This window comes from Balearica regulorum, chromosome 1 (genome assembly GCF_011004875.1).
Source record: "Balearica regulorum gibbericeps isolate bBalReg1 chromosome 1, bBalReg1.pri, whole genome shotgun sequence".
NCBI classification, from domain to species: domain Eukaryota; kingdom Metazoa; phylum Chordata; class Aves; order Gruiformes; family Gruidae; genus Balearica; species Balearica regulorum.
In genome coordinates this window covers 199,352,688-199,377,553 of record NC_046184.1, presented here as the reverse complement: position 1 = coordinate 199,377,553, position 24,866 = coordinate 199,352,688, and the positions used below count along the sequence as shown (strand labels likewise).

Sequence of the window (24,866 nt, the reverse complement as noted above, 5' to 3'; positions counted from 1 at the left end):
GCACTTGCAACTCCACCTACAGCCACAGATATGCTGAAAAAAGGGGTCCACTCATGTGAACAATGAAGACCAAAGCTTTTAAAAATAAATCCCAAAGTTAGACTCGTAATTCTCATGCAGGCCACAGCAAGAGGCTGGTGCAGACTGCATCCTTCTCTGTGCTCCAAAATCCCAAACTAGTACCGCCGCATTCACAGGCAAATGTAAATGCAGGCATTATTTTGTAGACTCTTGGCCAAGAATTTCACTCTCAAAGCATTGGGCTTTACTACTTTAATTAAGTAAACAGTTTAAAAGACTCTGGGATGCTGAAAAGCCAGAGAGTCAGTCAGGTGTGTTTCTGGTATCCCAGCCAGGCTGGCTTTGCTGCAGGTTTTTCTCAGTTCTGTCCAGACCATGGCAACGGTGACTGTCTTCTCAAGAAACTAGTTGGTGTGGTTTACAAAAAAAAAAAATCACTATTTTGTTTGAGCAAAACATATGTGAGCACTTCTGTTACATGTGACAGTGATGAGTAGAGCTTCACAGTCATAAATAAATTAGGACAAATCACATTCAGCATTGCAACAGCTATTCATGACAAAGCTTCAGCCACACTTACATGTGGTTAATATAAGAAAGTTTAACTCATGCTGTCAGTCCTGACTGCTCATTCTGTTGTCTGATTTTGTTGGGTTTACTGTATACAAATTTCAGTCACAGGACTATTTGGAGACACGTACCAGGCCCTAAAGGATGTACTGGCAGTCTGAAAGACAGAAGCAACTTTATGACTTAAAGAAAAAATTAAATGCCTCTTACAGAGCAGAGACAGAAAGGAGGAATGGTGCATGGGGGTTTGAAAGCTACCTCTGGTTTAGAGACCTGGTATAATTCAGCATTAAACACCTCAACAGAGAGCTGGAAAGAAATGTAACTACATTTAACTCACTCTGCTTTTCCTCGTCTTCCACTGCTCATAATGGAAAAGGTACTTTCCCTGCAGAGCATCCATAATCCAAACATGAATGAGTTTGCTCAGGCAAACTACCCTCAGCTGCTTACTTCTGCATTTTGTGCAGAATTTACATAGCAAACCCCACCACATAAGCCATGCAAAGCAAACAGTAGGTTCCTCTGTGGGGCTGGATAGTTCAACCATAATTATCCCTTAGTCTCTGCTCAGAAGACCACAACATTCCTTAAAGCCAAAATCTTTAGAAAGTTTAATCTTCTCAAAATGGGAAGTGAGACATACGATAGCCGATAACTGTTTGCTCCTCCTTTTTATTTTTCATGTAATTGAAGTGTATAGAAATAAAACCCATATTTTCACGTGGAAAGTAAAGTTTTATTTCACATTACTCCATCTGTTCACTGACTTTGGTGGATCTTGTGCAAACAGAGGAAAAATATATCCCACAGGAAAATGTATTGTCTTTTTGAGAGTTTGAAGTTGCTAAGCCCTTTGTATTTTCAAAAATATTCTCTAGATAGCACAGGAACTCTTTAAAAAGCCATGTCTCACACTACTTAGAAATGCAAAGGTACAGACATTTTAATTTTTTTATCATGCTTTCATGGGACAAATAAATAATGAGGATGAAAAATTGCAGATATTAATTTGGTTGGTTTTTTCCTCAGGAGACAACCTCTAAAATGCAAAAGGCACCCACCACACATAGGTTAGAGCTGGCTATGTTAGTGATGCAGTCAAACACAGTGAGCCCGGGCAGCTCTTTGTGCCCTTGGTATTAGCCTACCCATCCCCGCTCTCTGCAGCATCAGGCACCTTAACCACATCTGTAGCCACTTTCATAGGTGCTGAGAGTCACCCTTAAAAACAAGGTATGGTGAAAGTCCACGCATTGAAGATCTTCCTCAAGATACTTAAATAGTTCTGATAGACCCTGTACTGCTGCTAGTGACACAAAGATACACAGAGCACCTACCATAAGAAAAAGAAAAGGAGGTAACTACGCAGGAAGGACAATGTTTTGTTGCTATTTCTTTCTAAAAATGAGAAAAAATTACACAATTAAGTGCAGCTGGTGCAATCCAACTATTCTACTAATGCAGTAGCAGTAAAGTTACCTGTAATTCTGGCATAATAAATTCTTTCACATATCTGTAAGTGCTAAAATGTATATTTCCCTAAACACCCTGTTTTCCTGGACTACGACACTCCAAGAATAACAGATTCCTCCTGGCCATCTTTATGAGAAGGCTCTCTCTACAGTTTTGGGATTTTGGATAAGCATCTGCTTATTCTATGGTCAGCTAAAAATAGACACAAAGATGGTTAGACCTGATGCACATCTAGTTGCCAAAAATGACCAAAATGTCAGCCCCACTAAGGCCTGACTATCTGACATCTGTTTCCTTGGGAGGCAATGTGCGTTGCCTCCAGTTCTGTTCCTGCTACAGAGTGGGAAAGCACTGATGAGGTTAGTTACGGCCATTCTTTGGGCAGTCACAGTGACAATGCTTTCTAAAGCCCAGCTGACGGTTCCTGTGCCAATTCCCTGGGGATAACAGCAGCAGTACAGGAGTGTGTGGGATGCTCCTCATTTGGTTTTCAGCACGACTGTACAGAGGAGCTTTACTGGAGGAGGTGAGGGCTTGCCCCCAGTACACCTCTTCCCATTACCACCAGGATCTTCACTGTGCAGCTGTGAATGAGCCAGGCACACCTTTCACCTTTCTTCCACATGCTCATATCAAGCTGTCTTGCTCGATGTGGCAGCAAAAGGTACCCACTCCATCACACAGGCCTTCAGAGATCAAGAGTAGCAACATTCATATTTCATACTCCAGTCAGAAATTCTTTAGGAGACAGTGGACGCAAGGTGACGGCAGTGTGGCCATGTCCCAGGGGAGGGAGAGCCCAGGGCCCAGTTGCATCTCACCAGCTGGTGCTCTCGGCTCTCTGGGGAGTACTCTGCCTGCCCGTTCTTCAAGTGACAAAATTGTGCAACTTTGTGATGAAACGTGTATCTCAATAGAAAGTATGCAACATATTCTGGCCACATATATTTATAGTAAAAAGTGCTCTTGGTCAGAGGCAAGTGAGTTATCTTCAGCAATACGGCTGGTATTACCATATCACTCTATTCACTTTCTTCCTTAGCTTATTACTTCTTCATCATCTTAGTACTATCCATATTATCCTCCTGTCAGCTTGCTCTACCCCTGCCCAGTCTTCCAAGACAGTGAATAATCTGGTTTACCATACGGACACATCCTGTAAAGCAGAAACAGCACTGCCTGAGCACAGGAGGCACCAAAAAAATACACTCGACTGTACTAACACAAGACAGACAAACACTTGGTACTACAGGATGGAAACTATCCTGCCCTGCCAGGTCCATAGAAGTGCTGCATATGGAATAAAGGTTTACAAAACATTCATACTTATTTTAAGACTTCTGCAAAAGTCCCTCAGTCTTGCCCAGTTGCTGCTTTTCACAGCTTCTTGGAAACCTGGACCTGACCTCTTCACGGGACTATACAATACATAATTTGCCATGAGTACATTGTACATTTTCAGTACAAAATTGGGTTACATTTCCATGTGCTAAACTGTGAACTTTGCCTATCAGGGCAAATCAGCAAATTTCAAATGCAGTGGGCACTCCACATTATCCCCAGGAAGGACACGTCTTTCCTGCCCAAAAAATCCTTTGTGCATGTGCAGGTAACAGTCTCATGAGACACACGGATAGATGGATAAATCAAAGACGGTGAGTCAGTGCAGGGGGAAAAGATGGAGTCACCATTACCACCACACGACACGGTATGAGATGAACAGTGACTCGCGTGGCAGAGTAAGAGCCAAGGGTGAAACCCGCACTCGGCGGAAGGCAGAGGTAGACCTCCCCCTGATTTCATGGGGGTCGGCATTTCACCCCTTGCACCTGCTAGAGTGGGTCTTGATCACACGTGTCTTCTGGATTGTGAACTGGGAGTTCTGCATGGAGATGGGTTTCAACAGCCAGTTTTCCAACAGATGCAACCGAGTGAGCGCTTCATATGAAGGGAAGCAGCAGCGTAAGTGAGTAAAGGGAGAGAGCTAACTGACTTTGGTCAACTCTTCCGTCACATTAGTATTTTAAAAGACCATCTACACAACCACGAAAATTTAATCTAAAAGAGACAATGCTGTGGTACAAAAAGTTTATTTAGTCACGATTTTGTAAACATATGAGGTAAATTAACGTTTACATCAACTTGTTTCTTACAGAATTTAATACACGAGGCACTTCTTTGAAGACAGCACTTTTAACTGTTTTTTAGCTGGTTTCATTGTTATTACAAGTTCCTGATGGCCCAGAAAACTCATTGCATTGGTTGTCAGATTCTGTCATGTAAAAGACAAACATTCGGTAAGCAACAAGAAAGCTCAGAATAAGCTTTCTTACGCTTCACAACCCTTCAACTGTGAGAAACAGCATCAATGGGAATAGGAATATATTCTCCACTTTAAAATATGTTCACATATCTTGCGTAACTCTTCAAGGACTGAAACTTCTGGAATTTGATTGGCATCTTACAACAAACTTAAAATGCAAATCTACAATTTCGTTTTCACATCAGTGTTTTTTTGCTTATGCAAATAGTCCCATTACCTTTAATGGCCTTATTTGCAAGAGTAAAAATAACTTGCATCAAATTCTATTTGCAGGCTCAGAGCCCTATTTTTAGCTAGAAAGCAAAACATTTATCTTTTGTAAAATCTTCTACAGTGTAACAGTGCAGTGTTTCTCCACAAGTATTTTGTTTGGAATTTTAAACCAGGCTGTAAATTTAGCTCTTAAAGGACATATGTCACAGCTAGTTTTTGTCATTGAACTTCTAAACACACAAGAAGGCATATCAATAATAATGAGCCTTAATTTATTTGGTAATAATTGAGTTTATGATGAAAAGTATCTTTTTCCATCGTGTGCTCCCTCTACAGCCAGCTCTCATATTATAAATATACAGAGAAAACTGATACTATAGATCAGTGATCAGGTTAAATTGTCTTTAATGGTACTGCCTTATGTCTGAAGAGTTCCTGTGTTGTAGTAAGACATTTCTCTCTTAGGTTTAACATATTGGCAGAGTCATTCTTTTATTTCTTATACAAATGTAAACTTAGAAAAGAGTTTATTATTTCATCCAAATGTGCAATCTGAAATCAAAACCTGAATGTAAACTTCAGAAAATCAAAATTACAAGAGCACACTTTTCACAAGAAAAATCAAAGTAAATGAAACAAAAACATTTGGAATTAAAAAACAAACAAACAAACAACCCAGCCTGTTCAAATCCACAGTGTTAGTGTCTGAATTAAACAAAAAGACCTGGGGGCTCAACGCTCTGCTTCTGCAGACTGTTGTCACCCACATGAACTCAGTGGAATACAACAGTTTGTATCAGCTGAGGAGGTGGTCCCATGACTAACTGAAAAAGGACCCAAGTACTGATCTGATTTTTCAAGCTTGTTTTAATTATTTTACTGATCCTACACTTACGTATTCATACAGAAAATCATCTCAAGAGCTGTGAAATGTCAGACATTTAATTAGCTCTATGTGCATTATGAACGACAAAGATACTAAGCCAAATCAATCCCTGGTACCACTTTGTACACAACTGGCTTCCAAATGACACCGGAAAAGAACATAATTCATCTGCTTTTTCAGTGCATGCTACCTATTTTCAAGAAGCTATGATTTTTCAATGCCAGCAGAGACCAACAAATTCAAGGAGCACTTTTTTATCTATGAAAAAACAAGAGATTGATTTTCATAGATAAAATATTCCACTTTATTAAAGGGAAGGTTCTAGCAGGCTGCCTTAATCAAAATACAAAGGGAAGAAATGTGGGCTTTTAAATTGTCTATACTTTTTTTTTTTATTAACTGACATCTACACTAATTAAAAAAGCTCAGTGATAGAAGGCAGATCAACTGTGCCCATGGCCAAGAAGCTATGCACTTATATGCAATGCAGATATATTTTTATTATATCTCTCTGAAACTATTATGAAAAATGTACTAATGAAATCAGTGATTTGGAAAATATGTTTCATATAATCATTGCAGTTGGAAGGGACCTCTGGAAGTCATCTAGCCCAACCCCCTATGCTCCAAGCAGGGTCAACTAGTACCAGTGAGTTGACTTATTGCAAAAAGAGTAGCACATCATACACCTGGTACCTTGTTCAAGGAGGTTGTTTTTTTTTTCCAGTTTTCTCCTTTTCTTTCCCACAGCTTACCTTAGCTTGCTTTTTTTTTTTTTTTTTTACCTTCAAGTAAGAGAGAGAATAATTTTCCCACAATCATTCTTCTCAAAGAGCAAAAATGAGTGGGGTTTTTTTCAGTTTGCTTAATATCAGGCATGATCCTGTTCTGATATGTTTTTGCAATAACTTACCTGCTGGTTTCATGTTAGGTGTGTGTATAAGATCTTTCACGGTTGTGGCTCGAACAGCCATATGACCAGTATCGTTTGCTACCAGCTCCCTCTTTGGAATTAATTGTTGCGGAAGAGTAAACGACTTGGAAATTAGCAGATTATTTTTGCCAACAGACTCTGTTCTTCAAGTTAGTTGGTGTTTGCACATATTATCTAGAGCTATGGAAGTCTGCATAGTTATGCCTTAGTCATAGCATGTTGAATTCAGTGATCATTCATGAGCAAAGATTACTTAAAGTACTCAAAATTGGCTCTACCAGTAAGGATTTTTTTCAACAAATCCAATCCCAGATGCAATGTGGCAACTAAAAGCAGTTGTAAGCATTAAGGAAGAGTTCTGCCAAAACAGTTACCTGAGCTTAAATGAAGAAACAATTACTGAACTCCAAATGAAATTGTAGGTAACCAAGAAGCCTGACACTGTATAGTTATGTGATGAAACTTAAGCTGATCTTAAAAATGTAACCTGTGAGTTGTAGCTTTGCTTTCTCAGACCAGCACTGCTTGGATGCTCTGTCAGATTTCTCTTGGAGGTTGCAATAGTTACATTTCTCCCCCCGAGCTTCACCTAACAGGAAAAATGACCTTTTACAGCTTTCCAGTAGTTACTCTGCCTGAAAATACCATATATTCCTCAAAAGCACTTGAACTCTCTGCAGGTCTAACCACACACATTAACTTGAAAAGGGCAGACTAGGTATCAGCTGATCCTAAATTAAACCTATCTCTGTTATTATTTTTTATATACAATATGAATGCAATCCTGCAGGACACACTCTGTGAGGGGTGTACTAAAGTAAGGACTGCAAGATTCAGAGCTCCATAAAACAAGAAGTCAGTTTTGCTCTCAGGCATTGATATAAAAAAGCACATCTTCCAGGTGGTTTATATAAATAGACTCCAGAGAGACTTTGACTTCATTCTTCAGAAGCGTAAAAGAAAAGAAAATATAGCCCATGAATTTTGATGTACTAAAATACAGAGATGCATATTGCATTATTTCAGCAATATAATTACTTGGCATTTAGCAAAACTTATAAAACTGCTACTATCGATGCTAGTAAATCTAAAAATTTGGAGTGTTAAACTCTGCCTTTGTTTACATCTAGGCAACTTTATCAAATTTAGTTAAGTATGGTTACATGGATACAAGAGAAAGTAGAATTTAGCTTTTAGCTTTCTTGCAGAAAGTGTTTTTATGGCTTATAACACAGAAAATTCATGACAGCATGCCTGAAGCTGAACATCTAATAGTAAATATCTTTATTGTACTACTGTACATTGACTTTTAATGCAGTGTCTGCCTCCAAGATCAGTGGCAGCAGAAAGACCTTTCCTCACCTGGTTCACCACAAGCAGGTCAAGGAAGTCATGAGACAACATGCCCAAGGGTTGCACAACAGTGCCTCTGATCATGAGAAACTCTTTGTATCTAGTCAGAAAGCAGTAAAAATAAATGTTTGATCTTGAGCAGTGGGAATATATTTTAACTGTTGCATAAAATAAACACATTCAGGAAAACATTTAACAGCAGAGATAACTGGCAATTGTAACTATTTGCTAGAGGGTGACCCTGCTTTGCCTGAGTAAGGACTGCACTGCCAGGCCAAATACTTTGAAGATGCCAAGGGCTATCCCAGTATGTTTGACTGCTCTTCTCCAATTGCAGTACTTTTGATTTATAGCAGCAATAGGACCGACTCTGAGCTTCAGTTCTTTTGGCTTTTGCTTAGAGGAGAGGTTGGGCCTAATCCTGCATTCCTTTTGTACCCAAACTCTCCCAAGCCTTATCAGGCATTCAAAATTCTGACTAATGTCTGTGAGAGTACTTGTTACAAAGAATGAAGGACAGAGCCAGCTGGAGGGAAAGCTGCACCTTAGAAAAAAATACCCAGTACTTTCCTCAACCATTTTCAAGGGAAACACACAATTTTCAAAAGCAGGATTTTAATGTCTTTATCTAAGGCCCCAAATCTACATTCCTTCTGGCTCCCAAAATTCCATGCAAATATTAAGTTTTGCTTGAATAAGGCCTGCAAGATCCATCCCCAAATCTTGCTCCTTGTTAAATTGAATGGAAATTCTGCAAGTGACTTCAGTGGGATCAGAACAGACCCTTCAGCCACCACATGTTGCCCAGATATTTTACCCACCTTTTCTCCAATACAATATTGTCTAAATCTGTTTTCACTGACCTGCAAGACACTACAGATTGTTGTTAAAGGAAAAGGTAGAACACAACAGGAAATAATGTTGCTTTGGGAATTTTACCATTAGTAAGTTTCCTTCCCCTTACATTTTCTTGTAAGATCAAAGATCAAACTAAAATTATTAAGTACACAGTCAAGTAACTTTAAACCTACAGATCAAAATTATTCTCAAAATGTTCAAATACTTAAAAATATGCACTCAAGTTTACTTCTAAAAAGCATTTTTCCAACAAACTTAAGCTGATACTTAATAGTCTAAAATGCAGAGCTGTACTTTATCCTATTGTTTGTCCACGGGGAACGTATGGGGCCACAATGTATTGAAATAATAATCCTTGCTTTCTGAAGAGAAATTGTTCTGTGTAATAATTTCTGAGGTGTGGTTTAAATTCCTGTCCTCCTCTAAGCAATTTCAGACATCATCTAAAATTATAATCAAACATGCTCAAACATATTTGTGGGCTTAAAAACATGGTGTGATCATGGTCGGCAAACACTGGATAGAAGGTCAAACCGAACACTTCCTAACAGGTCAAGAGTAAAAACAAATTATAGAAAGATGAACCTCAAAAATCTATTACAGGGGTTACCTAAACTTTGCCCGGCCGAGGACCACATTGGTGATTTGCCATGAGCACAAAGGCTTCATTAATTCATGTTATATGGAAAAGAATGAGTCACCTTTAATATGGCAAGTTGGTCCATAGAGACAAGTGCCAGTAGGCAGTATGCCACCCTGATGTTTGCCATAGGGCTACATAAGATTTAAGAGGAAGAAAACATCACATCTACTCATGTAGAGTTTATGTGAAAAAGGGTGGAACTGAAGGCAAGGGCGAGAGGGAGATGATGGGCACTAGGGATATTGTTCTCAGATGAAAGTCAGCCTCAGGGCACATGACCAGATACCATTACTACCTGTTACCTGTGCAGGCCTCCCCTATTGCTGCCCTTGGGAGATTTACCATGAACATGAAGGAAAGTGGGGTTGGCCCCTGGCCCATGGGCTGCGCTTCGGCTACCCCTGACCTATTAGAAAATGTTGATATTTTTCCCCACTACAACTCACAGAGTGCAAAAACAGCAAGCGTCAAAGTTTGAAATCCAGGCCTTCCCACCCACGCCAGGCCTGGCCTCCCCAGGCAGCTCCCCTGCCCACTCTGCCTTCCATCACCTGCTCCTCTGAGCAGGAGTGACCGCACTACACGGCCAGGTCATCTGACCTGGCTCTGCAGCTGCTCGACTTACTGGCCCTGCTCAAGCGCCGTGTGTCTACAAGCAGCGGTGGCTCATGCATCTCCACGGTGGTGCAGGCAGCTGAGATGGGCCGTTCCTCTGACAGCTCCTCCTCACCCTCCACATCCCACTTGCTGCCACTTGCCCCGCTCAGGCTGGTGCTGCTGCCACTGTTGGCTGCAGCAACAGGAGGCCCAGCTGGGGGTGGGAATAGCTGCTCCAGCGGCAATTCCTGCTCGGGAAGGGGATGCCGGACACTGCTGGGAGTAGTGGAGCCTGCTGAGCTGGAGGGCACCTTCCCCTGCTGCTCAGCTGCCATGTTGACCCAGTTCTGCCCAGCTGCTAGGACATGGCTGTTGCTGTTGAAGTAGTTGATGACGGCTGGCGTGGGCGTGGGGATGGGGGTCGGGATGGTGACAGGAGTGGAGATAGGCGTGGGAGTCACAGCACGGCGCCTCTCCTCAGTAGCTGATGGAGCAACAGGGTAGCTGGCCATGGAGGCCATGTTGGAGGGGGGCCGTGGTCTTGGAGCAGCCGTAGCATAATACGGTGTCATGGTCACCGGAGCCAGCAGCGGTGTGACAGCACGGGTGTCAGGCAGAACAGGGGGGGGCACAGCAGTCGTTACCACCACGGGTGGTGCTGGTGGTGGAAGGGCAACAGGTTTGGACTCCCCTGTTACCATGACTGGTGTCATTGTTGCGACAGGCATCTCAAGGCTGTACCGGCTTGTCATGCCCTGCTTAAGCTTCTTCCACCCCAAGTGATATATTTCAAGCATGTTGAGCAGCAGGGAAACAGAGGCCACGACCAACATGAAGATGATGAAGATGGTCTTCTCAGTGGGCCTTGAGATGAAGCAGTCCACAGTATGTGGGCAAGGTGAGCGGCTGCACTGGTAGACTGGCTTTAGCTCAAAGCCATATAGGAAGTATTGGCCCACAATGAAGCCCACCTCAAACAGTGTCTTGAAAATTATGTTGAAGACGTAGGTACGGAGCAGGGCACCCCCCATACGGATTCTACCACGTTCATCACGAATCGGGAGCTTCTCCTTCCCCTTTTTGCCAAGAAGATCCTTGATGTTATTGCTGCCTCCTTCACCACCACCACCAGATGCTGCTGCTCCTGGGTAGTTGCTGTCTTTGATGCTTGCCTTCTTTTTCAGCTCTTCTTTCTCTTTCCTCTTCTCCTCCATGCGCACAATGTGCAGCACATGGCCCAAGTAGATGAGGGTTGGAGTGGAAACAAAAATGATCTGCAGCACCCAGAAGCGGATGTGAGAAATGGGGAAGGCTTTGTCATAGCAGACATTTTCGCAACCAGGTTGCTGAGTGTTGCATGTAAAGTCTGACTGCTCGTCTCCCCAGACCTCCTCAGCAGCAGCCCCCAGCACCAGTATCCTGAAGATAAACAGTACCGTCAGCCAAACCTTGCCAATAACTGTGGAGTGCTCCTGCGCATTCTCTAAGAGTCTCCCCAGAAAGCTCCAGTCACCCATTGTTTCAGATCTCTAACCTACAATAAGAACATTAGAGCAATTAGAGCAATGTTAAAAAATCTTGTAATTACACAATGCCAGGGCGGAACAGACTGATGCTCAACAAATGACATTTCTGAAGTGCACATCGTTTTGCAGAATATTGCACACCTGTGTTAAGAACTACATAACCCTGTGACCATGCAGCCATAGGTTTCAGTGAGCATAGAAGTGGGATGTTCAGTGCTTTCACCTAGCCAATACAGGTTTAAGTGTCTATACACAATAACAGGCAAGAAAGATTCGTAACCAGAATTTCTACATGATTTAAAAAACATGATTTCTCTGTTTCCTCCACCTGAGATACCTCTAACTGTTCTTGCCTTTTTTTAGAAAAGAACAGATGGAAGTCAGTTCAATAAACAGAATATTCCTACAATTAATGTAACTGCACTTGTATCAGAGTGTGATACAAAGTTTGCCAAACTCTAATAATTTTATTGTTATCAGGACTTATTTACTCCAGCATTTAGGAGGTCAGTAATGTCCCAGGTCTCTGCCATTTTCATACTGTATAAACACAGAAAAATAATGACTCCAAACTTATGGAATTTACAGTTTAATTTTGGAATATGTACACCACCAACAAGCACGTTCTCAAAGCCTACTCCTGTTTAAGTTTGTTTATTTCTAAAAAGATAGAATTATTTGAACAACTTGAAATATCAGGAAGAATTAGAAATTCTGAGAGGAATGGTGGAAAGTTTTCTATGCCATTTCCCCTTCTGTCCTGCCAGTTGGTGTCACTGAACCACATGTACTGCAACATTATTTAAACAAACAAACAAAGAAACAACTCAAGGGCACTTCAGCAACTGTGCACAGAGATTTTCTTGGAAAAATAAAATTATATCCTATGACCTTACTTCTATGATAATTAACTGGTATGTATTCTCAATGGTTTCCACCAATTCATGTATGATGGGCTTTCCATGTTCAATTCTAGGCAGTGATACAACTTCTGATTTGGAAAGGCTTAAAGTATAAGATTTTTTTTAAGATCAGATTCCTCACAAGCTGCCTTCAATTGAGACACAAGCTATTACCTGCTCGTATCACTTCTGTTATCCTTGTCCTGTTGCTAATTGGAATATGTGTAAGAATATTGGAAAATGTGTAAGAAGTACATTTCATTCTCATAATGAACACAGGTCTCTATTTTATATGTCAACCTTCAACTGCGAACAAAACACAAAACTTTACTTTCAGCTAACTTCAATATTTTCAAAAATACTTAGACCATAGAATCACAGAGTGGTTTGGGTTGGAAGGGACCTTAAAGATCTTCTAGTTCCAACCCCCCTGCCACGGGCAGGGACACTCTGCACTAGACCAGGTTGCTCATAATTCTAATTCAGATAAAACAATTTGCATGCAAAAAAACACTATTAGAAAAGACTGATTATCCTCTTGCTTAAAAATCTCAGAATATTTTACAAATGTAAATTACACTTTACTCTCTTTATTTTTATACTTCCTGTCCAAATACCCATGTATCTTACAATTCCGAAGAAGAAAAAGCATTCACCATTACAGGTAGGAATTTACCATTGAGAAAATGTACTGTTCCAGTATTGTATTTACTGTGATTTTCAACAATGATGTCACTGTTTTTCCAGAGGAAGCATTTCCAAAGTCTGCACTGAACTTCTTTCAGTGTCTTATTTAAGAGAATTAAAGAAATTAAAGTTATTTCAGTTACTTTTTTTAATAAGTTGATTTTACTATGAGTCAGTGAAATACCTGGAACTGCAGAATAGTATACTTTCAAAAAGCAACACCACACCCCTTAGTATTCTGCATTTTTGTAAATCCTGGAATAGTAATTCACTTTTTATCCCCACAAAGTTAATTCAACAAAAACTCCCCCTAAAAACCTCAGATCTTTGGTATTCTACAAGAAGACATTCTCTTTAATGCAATTGAATTATTTTTCCAGCACAGCATGATAAACTGCAAATGATGATATTAACAATGAAATACCAATTTTGTGTAGTAATGTCCCTGGTCCTAAAATAAATTTTAATCATTTTTTAAAAATATATTTAATTTTTTTAAGGAATGTAGTTTTTTCCCTCTTGAAACAGTAACCCCAAAGAGAATCATAGAATCATAGAATCATAGAATGGTTTGGGTTGGAAGGGACCTTAAAGGTCATCTAGTTCCAACCCCCCTGCTGGGGGCAGGGACACCCTCCACTAGACCAGGTTGCCCAAAGCCCCATCCAACCTGGCCTTGAACACTTCCAGGGATGGGGCATCCACAACCTCTCTGGGCAACCTGTTCCAGTGCCTCACCACACTCACAGTAAAGAATTTCTTTCTAACATCTAATCTAAATCGACCCTCCTTCAGCTTAAACCCATTACCCCTTGTCCTGTCACTACACTCCCTCATAAACAGTCCCTCACCAGCTTTCCCGTAGGCCCCTTCAGGTACTGGTAAGCTGCAATTAGATCTCCCCGGAGCCTTCTCTTCTCCAGGCTGAACAAGCCCAACTCTCTCAGCCTGTCCTCATAGGAGAGGTGCTCCAGCCCTCTGATCAGAGTAAATCAGAATAAATGTTGTTAGAATACTTTATTTTTATAATCCTAATTTAATATGTTTATATGATTTTAAAATTTAATCCTCAGTCTTATTTTTAGGACGTTTACAATATTTTGGATGGTGAAGTAATTTTAACCTTCAGAAGTATTAATTTTTCAGGGAATAATGAACAAATTTTGTATCTTTTTTGCTCAAAACCATTTGAAGATATAATCAGCTTAGTTCCATCTTTGGACAGAACTAAATTGTTGTTTGGAAATGTTCTCATTTTGAGCTGTAAAGACTGTTATGTAGGAAAAGCAAAATGAATAATGTGATATTTGATGGACTAAAGAAGTTTAGTTAATCCTAAATCCTGTATTTCATTTCTCTTCTATACTTTGCATTATTCTGTGCCTCTCAGTTCAGTTCTCTGTACCTTGCTCTTTTCTATCCAGATCAAGCAAAATAGGCAGCTCAGATAATAAGTAGTCAAAGTTACGGTTTGTTCTTTTGTTACTAATATTTGTAATAGAAAGTATATTAATTAGCAAAACTTAGCACATATTAAATCTTCTTTAATTCATTAATTATGGTCCATTTTCAGCATGGCTGCCGTTACCCTTGCCTCAATGGCACAGAGGCTGCACACTGTTCTTCATAAAGACAGATATTACCTTCTATTGTTTAAAAAATGAAGTTCATCTGCCCTCACAAAAAAATTATAACCCCTGCAATGTAAGATGAACAAAGGTAGCAATCTTTTTTTTTCCCCTATAGGCACACTGTAGTATATCTCTTACGGAGATCAATAGGCTATGCTGACTACAATAAAAAAGTAGGATTTTTTGTGCTTTTCTGAAGAATTATCTAGTGATTAGTGGAAGAAGAAAAATTTGTAAAATGTAAAGGAAAGATGACAAATAATACCATCTAATTTATTCTCAATCATTCCCCATTCACTAATACTACTGAAGATTTTTTTTTCTTTTTACTACAGGCCAACAATGCCCAGGCTGAGATCATTCAGGACACCAAAGATGTGACATGATGCATTTCTCAAAGGGTACACTTTAAAAAGCTATTCTAATGCTTACATTAATTAAAAGCTTTATTTCTGTATTAAAAGATTTATTTCTGTATGTCAGAGCCTGAAAATTCACCCTGTGCACAAAGCATTTAAGCAGTGAGCAGATACTTCACAGCATCTTAACTGTACAGAGGTGAAAACCTCCATGCTTTCATCTTAGTATGAACTGCAGTAATCATTGCCTTCACTACAAATGCGTATAACACATAATACATAAATATGGGAAGGACGTATTTTCCAAGGGCAATGCAAAGATATATATCTCCACTGGCTGGAGGGTTCTCAGAAATCCAGGTCTCGTATCTTTTTTCAATGTCACTCCAGTGAGTCATTCTTAAAGCCAACATAACTCAGCCAAAAATCACATCAACAATTTTAAAGGGGTGCCTTGATACAAATAATGACTAAATGACATCAAACAAAACCAGAGGGCTCACAGAGCTCACAGAATATTTGAGTTGTCACCATTAAGTTCAACAATAACATACCTAAATCTAAATTTGAACAGCCACAACTCAGTATTCTAGCTGAGAACAATTCCAAGCTTGCTTTTGTACTATTACATAAACTTCAGCTGTACAGTGCTACTGTCAGCGCTGCTGAAATAGAGCTAGGCAATTGTTAAACCCTAATCTTACATACGGATTGTGAAAGAAGATATTTTTTTCTTTCTGTGCTTGGAAAAAATGTAGATTAAGAAATGAAACATCTTTATCTGTATTTCATGACATTCATGCAGAAATACCCGCTAGGGAATGACCGAGAATCTGTCTCAGAAAATAATCCAATGCAATGGTATGAAAAGCAAGGGCTTCATGAACCTTGGGATCATTTAATAAGAACCAGGAATCGTATATTGCTTGTGTCACTTAGAAAATCATTCCTCTGAGACAAATATCGAAAAAAGGGCAGTTCATAAAAACTGGCATGGCATTCTGTTTAAGAATCAATGTTGTGCCATTAATTACTAAGATTAAACACACAAATACACTTTGTGGATGGGGGGTGTGTGTGTATGTGACAAAGAGAACAAGCAAGTGAGAGAATAAATTTTAAAAGCTGTGATGTAAACCAGGACACATATATATCCCTCTACAGGAAAGAAATAATTATTATCTGGCATCTATAAACTTGCCAGTTATTATTTCTATTTCTGATGATGTCACCAAAGAGGTTCATCACTATGTATGAAGTGTGTGAAATACAATGTTTTAATTATTTATAATTTTCTTAGAATCATAGAATAGTTTTATTTATAATTTTACTCATATATGCATATGTTTATGTACTTATATACATGTACACATGCATACACACACATAAATAACTACACAGCTATGTTACATACATTATCCGATTATGACACCTGGTATATTCATGGTTTTATTATACTGGTATATCTTAAAAATGTGCCTTAGCAATTATTTTTAAACCTAACATGTCCTTGTCTGAATACAATTTCTTAAATTCAGTCCACATTTTCTTTCATTTCTTGTGACAGTCTCAAATCTTGGGATTTAGGTCTTTATCTTCAAAACTATCTAGATTTTACAAACCAATATGAGAAAAAAATGCTGTTAAAAGAGAAAACAACTTGCAATATTTCCTATGGTTTTACACTAAACAATCAGGAATCTCCACTATTACTAGGTTTTTAACTCTGCTAATTTAAATCTGATAAAAGTAGTCACCCTGCACAAAGTCTGCAGCATGACCGTGTCATTCCACACAGACTGACAGATGTGAAGGGACAGACTGAGCTACTATAATTTCCAATGAAACCTAATGATATTTGTTCATGTACATAAATATGAAACACAATGGTTGAGGTTTCATAATTTGCTTTATAAACTTGTTTAAATGAGGACTTGAAAAATACCTTTCTTCTTGTTCACAGTGTCATACTTTCAGACACATCTATTATCATTTTCATTGTATTTTAAACACTTGTTAAAAATTAATCCCTTAGATGATCTTATTATTTTCTTAAACTTACTTTACTGCTATGGAGCCTCTTCCTTAAATCCCAGGCAAAACTTCGCTTGACTTCTTCTTGACTTCACTTGACTTCTGAATGAAAGTTTGGCCTGAGTAAAGCAAAAGCGCAAGGAGCGCAGGGCTGAGCCCAGGAGGAGAGCTACACCCCACCTGTTAAACTCCTCTTTTCCCTGGCATAACAAACCTTTGCTCTGATTTGCTACTTGCAGGAGAAAAACAGGAACAAAAAGTAACTCCTTTTCTCCCCCACAAAACTCAAATGCCATCTTAGAGCTCTACATTGGAACTAAAAGACAGTGACTTACCAATAAAACTCTGAAAGGTGTGAAGGGCGTGGAGCTACCAGGGGACTACAGAATAGCCATCAAACACAAGGGCAACAGTCCCTACATCCCGAGTGAGTGAAGCATGAATGAGACAGACTTGTCAGGTGCCCACATATGATCAGCCACATGGATCTAAAAACTGCACAGTAAGGAGTGTCCCGCCCCCCACCCCAGATATACAAAGGAAAGATGAGCCTTTCTGGTGTTCAAAGACTCAAGACCTGCTTTCACCACAGAGAAGCAGTTACCCCAACAGACAGGTATCAGTCTGAGGGGACTTCAGGCAAGTTACAATAACTGCAAGGGAGACAGTGCTATACACCCTGTTCAAACGTCTTAACCTACATTTTTGTCTTATGGAAACCATTTAAATCTTTTTCTAGTTTAATTCTAAAATGTTCCAGTAGGATTTTCCCTTTTCCCTTTAAATTTCCCATAAAGGGGAACTCTAGTAGTTCTGGCTACTCAGTTCAATTCCTTCCTCATATCAATGCCAAAGTCTGAAAGACCTAACACACACTCAGGATTCCTAATAACATCCTAGGCTTATGTGATATCTTCAGTGAGTCAGGGATGAACCTAAATACTTTTCTGATACTCTTTTTGACTACAGGGGAAAAAAAACCCACAAAAACAAAACAAAACAAAACCCACAAACTTTTATTGCTTATAACATCAGCAAACTTTTGCCTAATCAAGCTATAAATATCTTCCAAAGAATATTTATTCATGTCAAATACTTTGCATCCCTTGTGAGTCCTAAGTGAACAAGTGAGCAACCGGCACGGTTTTGCTAACTCTTAGAACAGAATGAGGTAAAAGTCTGATCAATGCAGGGAGGCCACTTAGCTGTTTTCCCCACTATCAGGAGAAAGTATTTGTAAGGGCCAGGTAACTCAGAGCTCACCTCAAGAAACACCAGAACCATCTTGGGTTACACTCGTGAACTCTGTAATTCTGTATGGCACCATTTACAAGGGTGAAAGCAGTTCTAGCTCTGCTTCATATTTAGTATTTAACTTTACTCCCAGTATAAAACTGGCTTGAAATGCACATAAATGTTCAAATGTTAGTGGTAGCCCTTAAAGGAATTACATGGCCCTACCCATACACACTTGGGTGGGCAACAGCTGCAACAATGCTGGACACAAACAATACGTGGTGTTTCCCCCTCCACTGCAATTTTCTGAAGTATTGTGCGAGGTTTGGACACTTGTCCCTGCCACACCAGGCTCAGTTATCAGTCCCATCTGCGAGCACCGCTGCCGGCAAACGGTTCCCTCCCCGGGGCAGGAGCAGCCGGACGCTCACACCAGGGTCCCTCACAGAGGTATTTAAAGCAGTAGCGGCCCTTTCTACTATTCCTCCTCAGCACGATGCGCAGAACTCGGCCTCGTCCTGCCCTTCCCTGGCGCCCAGCCCAGAGCCGAGGGGCACGGCAAACGGGCAGAGGCCCCAGCAGGCCCCCGCCTCCCGCTCCCAGCGCAGGCTCCAAATCTGCCGGCGGCCACGTCCCCTCCGGCGGAGCCCCCCTCCCCGGGCTGCGGGCCCGTGCCCTGAAGCTGTCTGCCGAGCGGCACAGCCCAGGGTCGCTATACTTACGCTTTGCGGGAACAAGGCTATTTTAAGTAGCAAAAGCTTAACTCGTTCAGAAGAGTCCAGACAGTGTTGGCGCATAGCTCGTTTAATTGGGGGGAAAAGAAGGCCCCAAACTTTGCTCGGGCTATGGAAAAAAGCGGCGGAGAAGGGTGCAGGGGCGGGGCGGGACGCGCCGGGAGGCCGGTGCCCAGCGCCCTATCTGCTGCCTCGGCTGGCAACGCGCCCCTCGGGCGGCCGGCTGCCCACAGCCCGCCTGTAGCAGGGGACCTCTGACGGCCTCCCCTGCAGGCACCGGGCACCCGTACCTCCCTCTCTCTCCTCCCCTTGCCCGCCTCCCACAGCGGGCAGAGCTGACAGCTTCACAGGCAGCCCCTTCGGAGGGGCTGCGGGCCGGGCCGGTAGCCCTGCGTCCTCACCCGGGAAGCTCTGAGCGGAGCGACCGGGACATTTGCCCTTCTCTCCCTGGCTTTTAAAACGTTGTCACTGTGCAGATAATCCATCCTCCTTCGCGGGCCAGAGTGGGATTTCCTGAGAAATAAACAGCTCCTTCCTCCGAGAGGATAAAAGTGTAAGAAACCCCTCCCCGCGGGGGTTTCACTCGCCCCACAGGGCTCCGCTCGAAGGCAACGCGGAGGGAGCCGCCACCTGCACGCCCCCCTTCACCCCCGCCTCCTGCTCCCCCTCAGACACGGCAGTCCTGGCCGCCCGAGGGGGCGCTTGGTAGTCGGGGCACGGCTGCCGGCACTGTCTGCCGCACCTTGAGGGCCGAGGAAGAGAGCTCACGGCCCAGGTGCCCGCCCACCCAGCGCGGGGCTGCAGGAAGGAAAACGCGCGTCCAAGAGAGGGTCCCCGGGTCTCTCACACACACTCCCGCTCTCTCGCTGGGCGGAGCAGCGCCGCCCAGTGGCGGCCGCGCGCCCCTCTCGCGCCCCGGCCGTTGGCGGGCTCCTAACGGCTGGCCGGAGCCGGTTGGCTTCAGCGGAGAGCTTCCCTCACTGTCCGTAAATCTTAAAGGAGAGAAACCTACTGTCATCCATGAGGTCTTAGATATATTTTACGCAAAAATAATAATAAAAAAACGACCAGACAAGAAAAAGTTCTTCACAGAAAGGAAGGGGTTTTTTCCTGAGAGGAGGTAAACTTTACTGCTGCCTGCATGTCCTGTATGAAGAACCCCAAAGAGCTGCCAGCCCTGCGAACCGGGGTGCTTCACAGGTGGTGACTACTGCCCTTCAGTCAAGGCAGATCCTTTGGTTTTCAGACTGAAGGCAGGATTGCATCAACTCCTTGCAATAGTGCAAGACACTTGTCAAATTTTATAAATGACAAGCCTGGGTCTTCAAAGTTTGAGAGCCTATACCTGGGACTGAGCCTATGTTAGGAAAAGAAGGCATTATGGATAATTTTTTTGAAAAGGTTTTTTCCCCACAGATTTCCCTCACTCAAGATTAGCTGTCAAGCTGTTGCGCACAGACTATTTGAAAAATCAGATCAGATGTAACTGTTTTCAAAATGATGATTTAAATGCGGCTCTTGATATTTTCAGTATCAGTACTCAAAAATATTACTATCACCTATATTTTTTAGGTGTTTGTGTGTTCTTTAGTGTTGCCCTGAGAAAGGAAAACATTAGAATGACTTAAACTAGCATGATGACTCAACGACTCTTCAGCAACAATGCATGAGTTTCTGTTGACAGCTACTCTACAGTCAGAGAGCCCAAAATCTTAACCACACTGGGTCATTCTCAAGGCTCTCAGTTGCTCTATTCGGTAAAAATACCATCCAAGAAAAATTTTGAGAAGCTTTGAGGAGCTGTGTGTAGCAGAGGACTGGTGGCAAATGGAAAGACCATTCCCATGTTCTTGCATCCTTGCAATGCTTGGTTGCTCCCAATAAATCTTTCAGCTGAAAACAGTAGGAAGGAAGATCTCTGTTGATCTAAGCACTAGTGGTGGCACAAGGACAAATGACTCTATTCGGAGATGGGTGATATATCTGAAACACCGTGCTGCCATGATTATAAGTGTAGTACCATCACAGTGTGGATGCTGAAGCACTGGGGCATGAGGGACTTGTAGGGCACAGGAGGGAATCCCAGTAACCCCTGACATTATAACTTCCTTCATGCAGTGAAGTCCCTCAGCTCATCACACCAGCTGAAGGGCAGGAGGTTTGATTTTAGGGAGAGGTAGAGAGAAATCTCTCACTTCCAACCATCTGTCCAAAAGGTTTAATAGCATGAAGCACTGGGTGTTTCCATGATTGCTTTTTCAGTCTCTGGAAGGTTTCAAGTGGCATTTCACACCATCTGTATAAACTGGCCTTGACAACTTTTTGTAAGAAAAAATATTCAGGAGAGCAGTGAGGTTCTAGAGCAGCCTTTCAGTACTGCCACAGAAGGGTTTTAAGATAGAATTCAACACATTTCGAACAGACATAATCTGATGCAGTCCCTGTCTACCATGGGATACAGCCATCAGATAACAATTTCCTTTTTAAGAACTCTTGTGGATTCTTACAAAAAGAGGTCTAGGCTGCCAACAAAACCCTCTGGGACATTTGTAGAAAGTGAGACAGGCAAGGATGCTAAATCCCTGAGGGAAACTTGAAGGAAACAGCTTTAAAAATAAAGACCCAATTATGTACTGGTGAAAGCCCAAACATGAAAGCATGCTGAGCAGGTATGGAGGGCTGTTAGTCACATACTAGAATAGGAGGATCTAAACTAGGGGGAAATAGAAAAAGTTGGACTTGTCTCCCTGAGGAATTTATTCAGAAGGAAGATATGCTCAGATTTAAACAATGGTGTTAAAAAGTATCTCTTCATGTAGACTTTCTGACAGAGGGATTCTTCCCATGAAAGAGCCATCCTGCTAGCTTCCTCACTGTCACTTACCGTTAAAGGTGCACAGCGCTGCCAGCAGCCAGATGCCACTTTGGGGTGCTCCAAATCCCTATTATGTTTAAAGAGTTCCCTCCATTGTCATTACCACTAGACAGCAACATAAAACTTAAGGTGATATTTACATTTTTACATTAAAGTCCATATTTACATAATTTTCAGCCTTCCTTTATCTTTTTAGTACCACTTTTTGTCTTCCATCCAAGCCTCCACACAGGTGACAACCCCTGTTCTATGCATAGACAGACCTTTAGCAGTATATGATTTGCCTGGCACAGAAACAAGGTGAATTCAAGAAGTGCGTAGACAGAACAGGCAGGTAGGTATTTTTAAGATCAGAAGAATTGGGTTTGCATGGCAAGGTAAAAAGAAAGAACATAAAAAAGAGGCACCGAGCTTTATGAAATGATAAAAAGATCTCGTAAGTTAAAGACAGATGTCTTGATCTTAGTCTGAACCTGAGCTGCTGCTCAAAAAGAAAAATGGACCTTTTTCAGATCAGTTTTGATCCAAAATAGTGTTTACCCCATGCTATTTCTAATTTAAGCATCTATTTTGAAGTACAGAAGAGGATCGCTCTTACCATAACTGTGCATCCAAACCCAGTGTAGTGGAAGGAGCCCTAAACTGTGGTACATGTTGTCAGTCATGCCAAAGTGGCAGGTGGCTCAGCAGTACTGATAGCAGTTCTGTCCACACAGTTAGCCTAAAAAAAGAGCTACAGATGCCTTCAGTTCAGCCCGTTGTGGCACTGCATAGGGTGTCAATAAAAAGAATTGCGCTTGACATGCCGCTGCGCTACAGAAGATGGCACTAAAGATAGTTAAATGCTGAGAAAGGGTACTGCCACCTCAGGAGGCACAGTTTGGAGCAAGGATTAAAGTCTTTTCTTCTCTAGTTGTTTTCTACATGGATGAATCAAAACAATTTAGAAAGAATTAACTAATAAATGAAATGGTAATAAAAAGACTGAAGTAGTCATTTAATGTCATATAGTAATTATTATTATTATTGTCCCAATTAGTCATTAGTGTTCTGTTCTGTTCTGTTAGACACTACTGACAAGCACGTCAGAGAACACAGCATATTAACAAATAAGAACTGATGACAGGGAGAATTACTCTGATTTCTAGTTTGTAGGAAGAGTTATTGTGACTTCTAGTTTGTAGAAATGGAGGCAGTGGAAGACTTAATAACTCATCCTAGGTAATACGGTTCTGAGAATGGCACTGAGATTCTAGGCTGGCATTTTACCCACCAGAACAAGCTTCCTCTCGAAAGTCCTTTGGAAACTGTGCGACGTCTCCTAATACAACAAAAAAACCAGACTGCTCTGGGATATGTAGCAGTGAGATGCTTTCAGGTCATCTTCATGGAAGCAAAAGCTCCATGTGAGATGTAGCAGAGGAAGACCTGTAACTGTACAAGCCAGGCATCTGTTAGGAAGAATCAAAAAAGAGAGACATAGGACATGTAGAATCCTAAGAGGAATGATACTTTTTATCATTCTGTCATGGTGTGATGCTTTTTTCCCCATACTACTGGCAGAAATATGAAAAAATAAAATTACTGATATTTTAAATACATTCATGCCTTCCACAAGCCTGGCAGAAAGATAACTGAGCTGAAAACAAATCAAAATGCAGAGTTCAAATAGTTCTCTGCTGAGTTAGTGAGTTAAATCAACTCGTACAAACGTGAGATTGTGTCAGAGCAAGGGCCAGTAGGTGAGAAGCAGAGCCAGTATAGAGCAGTGGAGAGGAGGGAGGGTACAGCAGCAAAAGAGGGAAAAGGCAGTAAGACTTTTGTCTTTCTAGTTGCAGTCACTTAAGAAAATACAGCCAGAGGCTGTGGTTTGAAATTGCAGTGTGTGCAGCAGCAAATAGAACTTAACACCTTTCCATTCCCTCCGCCCCTTCCGCTCACTCCCTGCAACTCTTCTTGCCCAACACTGCGTCCTGCTGCCCCACAGTCACGACAGCATAAAAGTTCATGTGGCGTTCCAGTAAGCCAGATAAAGGAATTGATCCAGCTAAAAACCAATCCAGCAAAGCAAAACATTTGTTTCTTCATCAGCTAAAACAGTCAGCCAATCCAGTGCTGAACGCAGCTGTGCAAACAACTGTGCTTGCAAGATCAAGGTCCTGGAGTGGAGGGACTGTGCTAAATGGGGTAGGAGGGAGACACAGGCAGGATAAGAACGAGCAGGAAGGGATGACATCAGTGTTAATGCCTTAAACTAGTACTACCAGTGAACAATTCATTGTGCCAAACCACAACCAAAGCTCCTAAACAAGGATGTTCTTTTTCATTGTATTGAGGATAAGAGCAAATATGGTGTGTTTTACCAGGAATATACCTTGCTGACATGCATGATGAATTTGTAAAAGCCTCAAATACTGGCTACCTTCCACAGAAAGGAACAGCAACAGATATCTTGCTTTGAAATAGAAAAACAAGCTCATGTATAGGACAATTTCTCTATAAAATTCAAACTGCTGCACAATGTGATGGTCTGCCTTTGAAATGAAAGAAACCAGTAACAGAAAATGGCATGCTATTGCTGTGAAACTTCTCCTGGATGCAGACCAGGCTTCAGTGAACTCCACCAATGTTTGTGTATATAGTCAACTGGGCAGCAAAACTGAAAATTGATCTAGGTTTCAGTCTTCCTCCTGTTGGGAGGAATACTTGTTTTGTGAAACACACAACTGAGGCAGAACGAGGTTTTTACCCACTGTGCTGAGGAGAAAAAAAAAACCACCATAAATTCCATAATCAACTTCATTTATATTAAATACAATTTTATTTTTTCACAAAGCCACCTCATATGCTTTGTCAGGTGGAATTTATTATAGCAGAAGAATGTATTATTACAATTGCTAAAAGCACAAAGGAACCATGATGACAGAGATCATGCTGGATAGACTCTGCACTGACAAGTAAACTTGAATTTATATGAAGATTTTGATTCAGCAGCTGAACTTTGGCTC

At 41.4% G+C, this 24,866-nt stretch overlaps 1 protein-coding gene across 2 annotated transcripts; it reads right to left on the bottom strand.

Moving 5' to 3' along the window:
* Nucleotides 1-4,287: 4,287 nt before the first annotated feature.
* GJA3 (gap junction protein alpha 3) lies at nt 4,288-19,187 on the bottom strand. Of its 2 annotated transcripts, XM_075742225.1 has the most exons (3): nt 18,972-19,161; nt 17,042-17,132; nt 4,288-11,408 (listed from the first exon to the last, which is right to left on the bottom strand). In XM_075742225.1, the coding sequence occupies exon 3, from the start codon at nt 11,389-11,391 to the stop codon at nt 9,856-9,858; it is 1,536 nt and encodes a 511-aa protein (XP_075598340.1). In that variant the 5' UTR covers nt 11,392-11,408; nt 17,042-17,132; nt 18,972-19,161; the 3' UTR covers nt 4,288-9,855. The 2 variants fall into 2 exon arrangements, with proteins under 2 accessions (XP_075598340.1, XP_075598342.1); XM_075742227.1 differs by lacking the exon at nt 17,042-17,132 and having other exon boundaries at nt 5,873-11,408; nt 18,972-19,187.
* Nucleotides 19,188-24,866: the final 5,679 nt, after the last annotated feature.